The sequence below is a fragment of the Gekko japonicus genome, unplaced genomic scaffold (assembly GCF_001447785.1).
Source record: "Gekko japonicus isolate JY-2015 unplaced genomic scaffold, Gekko_japonicus_V1.1 scaffold1029, whole genome shotgun sequence".
In the NCBI taxonomy this organism is placed as follows: domain Eukaryota; kingdom Metazoa; phylum Chordata; class Lepidosauria; order Squamata; family Gekkonidae; genus Gekko; species Gekko japonicus.
In genome coordinates, this window is record NW_015167081.1 from 490,790 (window position 1) to 503,353 (window position 12,564).

Genomic DNA, 12,564 nt, shown 5'->3' on the forward strand with positions numbered 1-12,564 from the left:
GTGGGTGGGGCTGAGAGAGCTTGAGAAAACTGCTGTGGAGAGAACAGCTCTAAGAGAACTGTGACTGACCCAAGGTTACCCAGCTGGCTTCATGTGGAGGAGAAGTGGGGAATCAAACCCAGTTCTCCAGATTAGAATCCGCCGCTCTTAACCACTACATCAAACTGGCTCAAGCAAGCAAGCAAGCAAGCGAAGAACATCAAGGTCATGGCCTGTGTTTTTCTATTCCTTCCCCCACCCTCTTTTTAAAACATCCAGTCTAATGAAGTGTTCCGGAGAAGTCAAAAGTTTGCACCCCACTTTGTGCCATTTGGGTTCCCTTTAATAAAAACATATTACGTGGATTTTGCTTTGAACCAATATGGGTACCTGGAGATTCTATCTGATTTATGAGAAGAAATTTTGCCGCAGAGGGAAGTTGCAACTTGCAACTGGTAATCATAATAAGAAGGTAAAGCAGAGATAAGAAGGCTGGAACAAATCCTCCACCACACTTCTCTCTTTCCCCCCCTGGGGTGTGTGTGAGCAACAGTGTGAAAGAGAGTGCAAATTTCCATTTTAAACTTAAAAGCAAATGATTGACAGACAAGTTCAAAGAAAAAGTGGTACAGCCTGGATCAGGTGTTCTTTTCTTCCTGCTTTGAGAATATGAAGTGGGGGCACAAGGGAAGCAGTGAGTGAGACCCTAAAGCTATGTATGGGGCAGGTGTGGATTTTTTTTTTAAGGGGGGAGACTGTCACACATGAAACCCCCATGCTTCAAGGAGGCTACTCCCTTTGCTTTTTTTTTTTTAAAGGCCTGCTACACCCTTTCTTTTCAATCTGTTCCTAAATGATCTCTCCCCTTACCTGGAAGCTGCTGATGGCCATGCCCCTAAATTGGGTTCTGTCCATGTCCCTCTATTATTATATGCAGACGACATGGTACTACTGTCCTGCTCCAAAGTTGGCTTAAAGCATTTACTAAAGAGATGCCTTTCATATTTTACAAAAAGGCCTGCTAAGTTAAAGTGTTCGTTCAGTACTTCTTTTAGAAAGGGTTTGCTCCAAGAAGGCATGGGATGGGGGGTGAGTGGGAGGCTTTGCGACTGACACCACCGAGTGGCCAATCAACACTGCACCCATCTGGCTTCTGGTCAAGCTAGGGAGAGCATTTTCCCCTAAAGTCAATCGGGGGGGGGAGAAAGATGGCACATGCATGGCAACTGTAGCCAGCATGTTTCTGCAGCAGCATCACCGCGGCAGTTATGTCTGCCTGGACACACCCCAAGGCTCTTGCTAGGTCGAGCTTTCTTCCTGCTTAGCAAAATCAGAATGGATGCTTAGATTTGGCAAGACTGGATCAAGTTGTAGCCTGCAGCATATTATATAAACTCACATGGCATTTTGCATTTCTTCCAATGTATCAGGCCAACAAAAAGGTAAGTCATCTCCTCAGTCAGTACTGTCTGCTCAGAATGGCAGGAGCTCGCCCGGGTCTCAGGTAGAGGTTTTTCACACCTCTTACTGCCTGGTCCTTTTATCTGAAGATGCCAGGGATTGAACCCAGGACCTTCTGCATGCAAAGTAGAGGCTCTTCTATTATGCCATAGCCCCTCCCCCCAAAAGTATATATAGCTGCCTTTTACTGACCAGATCATTCGTCTATCAAGATCAATAATGTATACTCAGACTGGCAGCAGCTCTCCAGGTTCTCAAGTAGAGACCTTTCAATATCACCTGCCTTGATCCTTTTTACTGGAGATGCTGGGGATTGAACCTGGGACCTTCTGTATGCCAAGCAGATGCTCTACCACTGAGCCACAGCCCCTCCCCTGAGTCTCACTCATTTGCTGGGACCAAAGCAGCAAAGCCATCCTCCTCTTCTAAACAAGGGTTAATGTTGGGTACTTTCAAAATGTTAGCAGTCTGGTGGCTGTGATCGAGGACAGCATCCCTTCGACATCTGCCAATTCTCCCTGCTTAAATCCTGTGCGAGCAGGAAACGGATGTGGATCCAATAGGCCTTTTTCGTCTCTCCACCTTGGAGGAACAGCAAGGCACCAAGCCCTAATGAGTCTGGCTTTGAAACCCCGTGCCGAAAACAACAAAGTCAAAAGGGAGAGAACACTCACAGTTGCCGACTCCTGTTGGGTCGCCTGGGCTGCAAACCGAGCCACGTGATTAATGATGGGGGAGAAGTTGGTTGGTCCGTAAAAACGTATGTGAGGCAGGCAGCTGGAGTAGGCTTGGACGATGCCCTCCACACCTGGGCAGTGAAAAAAGAGGACCTGGTCAGCTTTGGGGATTCTCAGTGGTACACAAATCCACACCCTGGTTAAGCTTCTTTTTACACATTGAGGCTGGTCCTGCCACTTTAACCACATAGTATCCTTCTCCTTTTAACTCCCCCCCCCTCACTGTAGTCCCTCCCCTCTGATGTTTGCTTCTTCCCTTCTTCAGTTGTCTCTTCTGTACTGAAACTCAAGGCTTGAGATTCTGGCCCTTCAGAATATCCTTATCAAACGCAGATGCACTGAAATGCTCTTGATGCACGCACTGGCCCATCAGACCTTGTTAGCATGGCAGTGATGCACAGGTCCAGGCCACTGATAACTGATACTACAGTAAAGTATGACCAGGCCCATGTGGAGATCTTGCACAGGGAAGGGTTTTCCTCATCAGAGGCATCAAATTAAAATGGCCCAGGAGCCCAAGACAAGCTGAGCAAGAAAAGCTGCGTGGTCTACAAGTATGGTTGCCATTTCCAAGTTAGGAGATTCCTGGAGATGTGGGGGTGGAGCCTGGGGAGGGCAGAGTTTGGGGAGGGGAGGGAGCCCATCATGGGTGTGATGCCAGAGTTCACCCTCCAAATCTGCCACGGTCTCTAGGGGGCCTGATCCCTTTAGTATGGAGATGTTATTCAGGGGGATCTCCAGGCCTCACCTGGAAGTTGGCGACTCTATCTACAAGCCAGCACCACGGGAGGGCCTCTCAGTTCAGACCCAAGCAGCTATGCCAATGACTGACATTAGTTCACCCACTGCCTTCTTCTGTATCACCACCAAAAGAGCTGAGCTAATACTATTCATTGTTGCCACTGAAGGGTCTAAACCAAGGGGCCCCTATGGCATTGGTAGGATTACCAGGTCTGGCTCTGCTTCCTCCTGACTTCCAGTGGATCTCCAGGGAAGCAGTCCTCTGGGAACTTTCCCTGTCAGTGAAATGGCCAGTCTGCCCCTGATCGACATTATATCAAGAGTGCACCTTTAATAACATGCGCCACAAGTCATAGCCAGTCCAACTGCCAAACATTTCAAACTGCAGCAGGCAGAGACCAATAGATTTCCAATTTCCACCTCTCATTTTCTTTAACCACAATGCAGCAGAAAACTTCCTGGTGCACCACCAAACTTCAGAAGCCCATGTTCCCAGCGGCCTGCAGAAACCACTACTTGCGGTAGGGAACTGTTTAAAAACAACAACAACGCTTGTTACTTTGTGGGAAAGCTATCTAGATAGATAGATGTATTTATTACGGCATCGAGCCAACATAACCATAACACATTAGGATACAGAGTGTTAAAATCTGGGTAAAATGGACTAATATATATATTACCTGTCCGAGGTCCCATGCCTCCTGAAACCTCACCCTCTCCAGGCGCCATCCCACCTGGAGTTGGCAACCCTATCTCCTTCCCAGCCAATCATCAACCTACCTTTATTTCCCCCTCACTCTTCAGCTTTCCACCCCCTACACACCTGCAGCCTCTCCTGTGCTCTGAAGCCCTGACTGCTACGTCACATTGGCTGTCATACGGGGGCCACCTCAGCAGCATATAAGGATACAGAGCCCACCATTTTCTCCAGGGGAACTGATCTCTGGCATCTGGAAAGCAGTTGTAATTCTGAGTGATCTCCAGCCCTCACCTGGAGATTGGACACATTTTACTTCAGAACAGCAAACTGTTTAGAATGTTAGAGGCAAAAGCCAATCAAGTCGCATATACAAACGATCTCTGTGTTCCGAGGCAAAGCCCAATGAGGCTGCATATGCAAATAACCTCTGTGTTCTGACTGGCTATGGGGGGGGGAAGAGGAACAGCAAACTGTTTAGAATGTTGGAGGCGATACTCAAGCAATGCAGCCAGTGGATAGGGACAGATTCTGAGTGACACACCAGGGTGCCAACCAATTCCGGAGTGTGTGGAATGTTCTAGAGAAGTGCCACCACCATTCGGCTTTTATATATAATGGAGATATGACCATAAAAATATTTGACAAATCCAGTAAGAAATATAAAAGGCAAATACAATTTTATAAATTTAGCTGCAGCTTTCTAATACAATAGCATGCCACCCAAAATGTAGCCACAGATTCAGTAATAGTCCGATTTTCATTGGATAGCGATTGGTTACAACACTCCCAGTCTGTCTTTGTAAAGTCCTTTGTACTGTGCAGGGATGGAGGGCTCCATATAAATGAATGAATAAATGCATGAACAACAGAAATGGTAATAACTGTGTACCGTCAAGTCATAAGCGACATGGCAGCCTCAGGTCCATGGGGTTTTCAAGGCAAAGAGATGAGCAGAGGTAGTTTGCCATTTGCCTTCCTCTGCAATAGCAACCTCCGTCTGGTGCTCTCCCGTCTGACCACTAACCGTGGCCGGCCCTGCTTAGCTTCCATGCTCTGACAAGATCAGGCTAGACAGGGGTGTTCAGGCTGCTGTAACGAAGAGTGCCTGGCTTCCTCTTGGCTAAGGCTGAGCCCCAGCAGTTTCTGGCAGTGCCAGAGCTAAGGCATGGAATGTGTAGCGTGCCCATCAAGAACAGGGGTGGTCTTTCAGCATGTGTAAACGGCCTGTCACCAAATTCCCCTCCCCATTGTTCTGGGGTTAAGGGAAAGGCCAAGAGTGGGAGCTTTTAAGCAGGCATCTTTCTTATTGTTCAGGGGGAAAACCCTAAACTATAGGATGTATGGAAACAAGGCTCTGCTGGTCTCTGCATTTCTTTAGTCCAGAATTGGGATACTCCTGGGTAAAACAGCGGTGGTCGAAACCATTTGAATAGATACATATAACTAGGATGTGGAAGAGGAAAGCCAGGAAAGTTCCTCTGTGCACCAGACAGAGAGAGAGAGAGACAGACAGAGTGTCAGACAGACAGACAGAATTTACCTTTGTTTGGTTCATTTAAATGCCCACCTGGACTGGAATTAAAAAAACAGTCTAAGCTGAACACACACCTCAAAAATCAAGCTACTTTCTATCCCTGGAGACCCATCTTTTATGAAAAAGAAATGTAAATGTCTCCAACAGCTGGCTGGGCTTTGCAAAGGCTTCATGCTCAGCTCAGTCAGGAAGTTCATGGATTTGGGAAGGCTGAAGGCCTGTTCTTTTTTACTTCTCACATTGTTAATTCAGCTTATCCTCCGATGTATCAATCAGCTATGTATGTGAATACCTCTCAGTGCTCTCAGACTTATTTTGCATATCCCAAGTGTAGACTGTTTTGCTATAAACTTGCACTCATGAAGGACTGGGCTATCAACAGATGTTCATTATGCCAGCTAAGTAGAGACTCTATTTGTTTATTTCAAAAATATAATAAAATATACTGAACAGCAGCAAAACAAACAACTTGTAGAACTTCCACTGCTCAGAAACTGTAAACTAGCACAAAACTAAACAATAACAACAAAAAAACAGAATACTTCCCGCAAGAGCCATCACTGTGAATATCAGCCAGTAAATGCCCATTGAAATGCAACCGCAACACAGAATGGGAAATCCTGCCAGAGAAAATACTTTACCCACATCCTTATGGCCAAACTAGATGCAACGGCAAACTCCTGTCCACCATGGGGCCACTGCTGCCTTTCAAAGTGGTGCCACATGGACCCAGTCCTGCTTGGACCTACAGCACGGCAGGTTGAGATACTCTTGTTTCTCTCCCACCTCAGCCTTTTCAAGTGCCAAAACTGATGTGGGGGTGGGGGGTGGTAGTGCAGCCATTTCAGAACTGGGAAAGGCACATGGGTGGGGCAGAAACAAAAATGCTCAGCCCACCGCACAGTGGGCCCAATCAGGATCGGGCAGTTGCAGCATCTTTAAACCACTTTAAAAATGGTAGACATGCAGACACTGCCACGTCTAGTGTGGTCCTCAGCTATCCCTGGAGGTGGGGGGTTTACATGCATGAAATCTGTTACTTTCACAGAAGCCAAACAAACTGCTTGGAACAAGAGGACCCCATGACAACAACTGTTGACCTGAACAGATTTGGTGAACACATCTATATAGGGAAAGATGGTCTTTCACATATGAAGGTTTTGGGTCCTGAAGTGCTTTGAAGATCAAACTGGATCCTGGAGACAAATTGGCAGTCAGTGAATTTGCTATCAAATCAGGATGATATGGGAGAATGTCCAGGACCAACCAGAAGCTGGGCTCCTGCACACTGCACAAGTAGAGCTACTTTCAAGGGCAGCCCCGCGAAGAATGTCCAGTCTGGCTTTACAGAGGCATAGATTATGATGGCCAAGTCAGCAGTGTCAGGATGAGAGTTTCCTAGTAAGATGCAACTGACAGAAGGCACTCCTAGCAGTTGTGACAACATGATGCTAAAAGATTTGGAAGCAGCAGTGCTCCCAAATTTTCCTCCTGTTCCAACAGAGTCAAATTGATTGCCTCTAGGACAAGTGGATATATCCTTTCAAGAGCATCTGCTTTCCTAACCAAAATCACCTTTCGGTTTGTTTAGCTTCATCCACCTGATCCAAGACAAAGACCCCTTTAGAATCATAGAGTCATAGAGTTGGAAGGGACCTCCAGGGTCATCTAGTCCAACTTTAGCTGAAGGGCTTGGAGAAAGAAATACAGAGGTGGGCGTTATCAACATTCTGACGACAGCCAGCTCTAAAGCTTTGGAAGTCACATGTGAAATGATAGGTGGGAAGTTTGTGACTTTTCTCTGTGATATGGAGGCTCATCGGAACTGAGACATAATGATAATACTGGTTAGTTCCTTCCCTTCCTTATTTCCTACTAACAAACTCATGAAGTTATTCTGCTATTTCAGAGCACTGATTTGGTCAGGTAGCTGTTGGATGGTTTACAGATCAGCCAGACAAAGATGCTGTGAAACTAGTGATTAGATTTTCCCAGTGCTTTTTGGATCATAATTCTAGCCATGCAAGAGCCCAATGACAACTGGAGCTATTGGGCATGGGTGGGTGGGTGGTTTAACCCCTTCAAAACTGGTCTCCCAATGCTGTTACAGCGCTAACAAAAAAAGCCTTGCAGAAGACTAATAGCATGATTTCAAATAGCAAAACCATATGGGGATGGATGGATTAAACCCTCTCTAGCCTCCCCACACAGGCCTGATCCAAACTGGGGGCCTGCATCTTTGAAAGGCTGACACAGATAGCAGATTTCTAGTTTAACTGCAAGTCAACCTTAATTTTTAATCACAATTGTAGACTTTGGGTTAACTTTATTTGCTGTTTCACAGCCTTTAAATCACATTGATTCTTCTCTAGTTACTCCTGGCCTGGTATAATTTATGTTTATACACTTGGGTTGATTCCTTCTGAGAAATCACTCAGCATTACAGCTTTATGATCTGTATCTTATCTTGTTGAAATGATGAAGAGGTCAAAATGCTTTGGATTCCCAGATAGTATTGTCTGGGAAAAAAGTTCTAATTCTATACTTAAAACACTGCTGTGAAATTCTGGGCATCCACAGGCAAGGAACTAAAGATATCCAGAGACCTGAATTTTCACCAGCCTCTTGAAAAACAAAAGCAAGTGTATGAATCAGCAAATTGCCTTCTTAGACCTTTCACTTATTTTTCCAATCATAGCAGCATATACTTACCAAGGCAGAATGGGTTGGTAGGGTTGAAGTTAATGGCAAACTCATGAGAAACCTGGAAAAGAAAAAGGAGGGATTTAAACTTACCCACCTTGCAAAAGGCAGATGGAAATGCAAGTGACATCCAGCTTCTGGGGAATGTCTCCCCAAGTGTTCATGCAATTCCAGAGTGTGTTGAACCAGACATGCAGGAGATGTTCCCTACCACTGTACCCCAAAAAGATCACGTAACATGGCACTGGACTAGGGGTGTGCAAAAAAACTCTTAGTATTTTTCGGGTTCGGATTTATTGAACCTGAAAAAATAGGTATTTCTCAATATTCCCAAACCCCAATACTGGTATGGTATTTGGATTCGGGAAATATGCAGGAAACTCATGGTCCCCATAGGGTATAATGAAGAATCTGGGATTATCTGGGGGTATCTGGGGCCTGTTTTTGGACAAATTGCAGCATGGCCGCTGGTGCCTCTCCTCAACCCTCCCCCCTGAAGTTTAACAAAGATTGGACCAGGGGGTCCAATTCTATGGGCTCCCAAAGAAGGTGCCCCCATCCTCTATTGATTTCAATGCCTTCAGAGTTCTCCAAGCTGTGGAGTTGTGCACCTTGGAGAAGGTATTTTAAAGGACCGCAGTCCCTTTAAATGCCCTTTGTTTCTTTATCCGGTAGTCCTGAAAACCCTGAATATTTTGGGGATTATGGGGGCTTGGCCATTTCAGATAGATGAACAATATTCAGAATCTAAATCCGGCTTAATCAGTACCAGAAAAATACCGATAAGATACTTTCAGTGTATTTTTTCGGCTCTGATATAGCCAAATGCACACCCCTACACCCCTACACCGGACAATCATCAGCTTCCACTAACTTGTTCACGCAACAAGGCAGGGAACAGAGACCATTGGAAGGCACAACTGTGTTACATGGGGTAAACCCATCTCTTACGATGCCCTTTTTTCTCAAGGGCTTCTGCAAACTGAAGCCTACAGAAACTGCTACATGAACACACCTTAAGAATGGAGGCTTAGTTGCATTTCATTTCATTTTGATCCCTAAGCCAACAAAATATGAATCTCATGTTTCCCCATACATAAGCTCTATTTTCCTCCCAGAACTGCAGGCTCAGAGTTATTGACCACAGAGGGTTGAATCCTTTGAGCTATCCAACTCAATCACACCTCAGTGTAGCCCCCTTCTCACATGGCTTTTGTTCTAATGGGTCCCACGATCCTCAGCAAAGACCTTTTGGTAAAAACTCTTCCTCCGTCTATTGCCAGTGGAAAAGCTGGAAGTATCCTCCCCAGAATTTCCTCACACCTTGAAATATTTAAGCCAGTTAAAGGGACAGACACACACATACACACCCTGAAAGAGAAATGTCAAGTGGCCAGGTGAACACAATCCCCTCTTCTCCAGGGGTGAAGCTGTCTCCACTACAGCATTAACCCTGTGGGGGGAGTGCACGTGTACATTAAAAAAAAAAATCTATGGGAATTTTTACAGGATTTTGCAGTCCTTCTTCCCGGCTCCTCCAGAGAAGCTCACTTGAGGTTTCTTTTTACAGAGCTGCTAGCATTTCAAGATGTTCTCTGACATTTCCAACGCAACCTTTTTTTTTTGCCTGCAAAATATCTTATTCATATCAGTTCTTTGAAAGTGCTTTGTGGTACCATAGCAACAAGAGCATTAACAGAACAAAGCATGATTTATATGTCTCTTATCTTTAATGATCATCCCCAGTTTCAATGCTGGTCACCGCTGTACAATAGCCACACATTGGGGCGTTGCCACGCACTTGCCCCCATTGGAGTGACAGACTGCCGTCCACAAAGATGCGGCAAAAAATTTAAAAGCAAACATTCTCCAAAGGAAGAGGGAGAAAGAGTTCACAGAAGCTTGTTCAAAATAACATTCTTAGGTCGCTGGATTCTGCACTGCAATTTTCTTTTAAAAACTCTTCAATGAGCAAAGACTGGCCTTGAGAACTGAATAAATTATGCCCACAAAGTGCAAGTTGAAGACAGTATACTGGTTTTTCCTCACTTCCTCTCTGATTGACTCTCAGTCCAATTTACAAAATATATACTTTTTATTGGCAAATAGAGATCAGTCAGCCATAAAAAGGTAGTGTCTTTTGCACTGTTAGATGAAGTTGCAAGGAATCAAGGCACAGGACATTTGTATTCAGCATCTTCAGTTCATTTATTTAGGTATTTACACCCCAATGGGGACACAAATAAGCTTATTACATTAGTCTCCCCTCTTCCAATGCAGAGTGAAGATCTTATCCTGGATCTTCCAGATCCTAGTCCGACTCTTTAAACCACCACATCACGCTGGCTTTCCATTTTTATTTGACAGCAGCTGAAGGGGGGTGAGTTGGATCAGGGCTATGGTGCTGGGGTAGGGGGGTTAATACTTTCCCTTGTATTATTTCACAGAAATTGGGAAACTGCCCCCCCCCCCCCACACACACACAAAGGCTATCTAATGAAAAGTTTATGTTAGTCTGGAGCTAGAAGTTGGTTGGGGATTTATCGGTGGGACATGGCATCAAGAAGAAGGGTTAATGCTTTGGGCCAATGCTTGGTCCTGCTCCAACTCCCCCCCCCCAGGTGTTTTAATAATAGCCCCAAAGCTATCTGGCTGGCCTTGACCAGGGTGGAACTCTCTGCTGAATGACATCCGTGCCCTGTCTGGCCTGCAAGGCATGTAAGGCAGAGATGTTCCGCCAGGCCTTTGGCTGAGGCCAGCGAGGGTTCCTTACATCTGCCTGGCACCCTCCTCCCATGACTGAATGCTAGCACTGCCGTCTTGTTTTAAGATGTCTGTCAATGTTTAAATGTGTTGAATGTTTTCAAATACTGAATTTTTATGGTTTTAATTGATTTGATAATGTACTGAATTAATTGCTGTAAACTGCTTTGAGTTCCGCGCAAGAGGGGAAGGGCGGTTAAGGAATCTAATCTAATAAATAAATAAATAAAAACCAAAACTACTCAACATTCAGATAGCACTTTCAGTGTCCAAAAGCTTCACATTTATTATGACAATAATCTTTGCAACCACCTAATTAGGTATTCTTTTCCACATACTGCTGACTGGAAAATACACACGCTAACAACTAAAAATGAAGACTCAGGAAACCTTGTCACAGCCCCCCCCCCTAGTTGTGCCTCAAAAGACGAAGACAACACCTTTCAAAATAGGGCAATGCTAAACAGAGTTATGCCTTTCTAACCCGACAAAGCCAACAGGTTTAGAAGGATGCCTCTCTGCTTGGGTTGACCTGAGCATTCCTTTGACAGACAGTCTTAAGGGCACTGTTTTTTAAAAAAATAAATTAACTTATTTGCTCTCTTTTACAGATTTCTATTTAGATATACCATGCAAATTAGCTTTGCAAATTCCACATGTGACCTCTGAGCAAGGCAATAAAACAACATTAATTCAAAATCTGCATGCTTGGCAGGACGTGATGAAAAATTTGAAACGGCTTGTTATGAACTTTGTGCATTAGAGAAGGTGATAAGGAATAGGTCAGAACTTCCAGAATAACCCTAATTTTGCCCTGACCTGGATAGCCCAGGCAAGCCCAATCTTGTCAGATCTTGGAAGCTAAGCAGAGCCAACCCCAGCAAGTATTGGAAGGGGGACCTCCAAGGAATACCAGGGTCGGGACACAGAGTCAGACAATCAAGCGACCTCTCTTAAAAATGTCCTAGCCTCACTAGGGGTCACCAGAAGTCACCATGACTTCCAGGCTCACAAGCACACACACACACACACACAAACAAAAAACAAAACAAAAAACCCCCACCAGAATAACCCTAATCTCAAGAGAGCAGCTGCCAGTCAGAGCAGACAATATTGAGCTGGATGGACCAATGGTGTGACCTGGTATAAGGCAGCCTCAGATGTATCCAAACACAAAGTTCATGCTGGGCCTTGAACTGGTGACCTTAGGCATCTCAGGCAGGTTGTTAAGCAAGTGTGCTACTACCCAGGTCTGGCCAAAGAAAGGAATTCTAGAGAGAGAAACCACATTAGCCAAGGACTCCTCCTTACACCAACTAGCCTGAGTGTATCAGCGGGTACTCCTTGAGGCATATTTATTTACTAATGTTATCTATAGTCCACCTTTCTCACTTGGACTCAAGGCAGATTACACAGAGAGAGTCAATACAATACAGGATGGGGCATTCAATAAATAGTAAAATAAGATCTGGGTTGTAGAACTAATTGGAAATCTAAAAAAACAGAACTGAAGCAAAGCATGATGCCTTAAATGATGTAAGATTACAAAGTAGGATCCAATTTACAGGAAAATGTACACAGTAATATAATAATTAATCCCCAATAATTTGTCCAAGTAACTTTGAGAACTACTTTGTACAGTGCTATCCTGTTGGCATAGTCTGCAGAAAGCCAGGAGAGTTGAAGCTTTCCCGACCTCCTCAGGCAGACCATTCCACAAGGTGGTGGCCACAATGGAGAAGGCACACGTACGGACAGTGGTTGATCTTGCCCGTCTGCAGGAAGCTTTGGAGCCATGCCTGCTCACTGAGCGAAGCAATAAGAAGATTTGCTCTTGTTGCACACAGACTGCCTTCACCACATGCTGCAAAGATCCAAAGCTCCTTGTTCTGTGGGAAGTTCAAGGCAGTTTCCTTTGGAAGATGAATCTTTCTTTCTTTCTTTCT

General features: G+C 44.9%; 1 protein-coding gene across 1 annotated transcript in view; it reads right to left on the reverse strand.

Moving 5' to 3' along the window:
- The window catches only part of CPNE2 (copine II), a 169,039-nt gene that overhangs the window by 1,597 nt on the left and 154,878 nt on the right, over positions 1-12,564 (reverse strand). Inside the window, exons 13-14 of the mRNA XM_015412816.1 lie at positions 7,865-7,916; positions 2,079-2,248 (exon numbers count right to left, since the gene is read on the reverse strand). Coding sequence (XP_015268302.1) covers positions 2,079-2,248; positions 7,865-7,916 — 222 coding nt within the window. The remainder of the gene's footprint in view (positions 1-2,078; positions 2,249-7,864; positions 7,917-12,564) is intronic.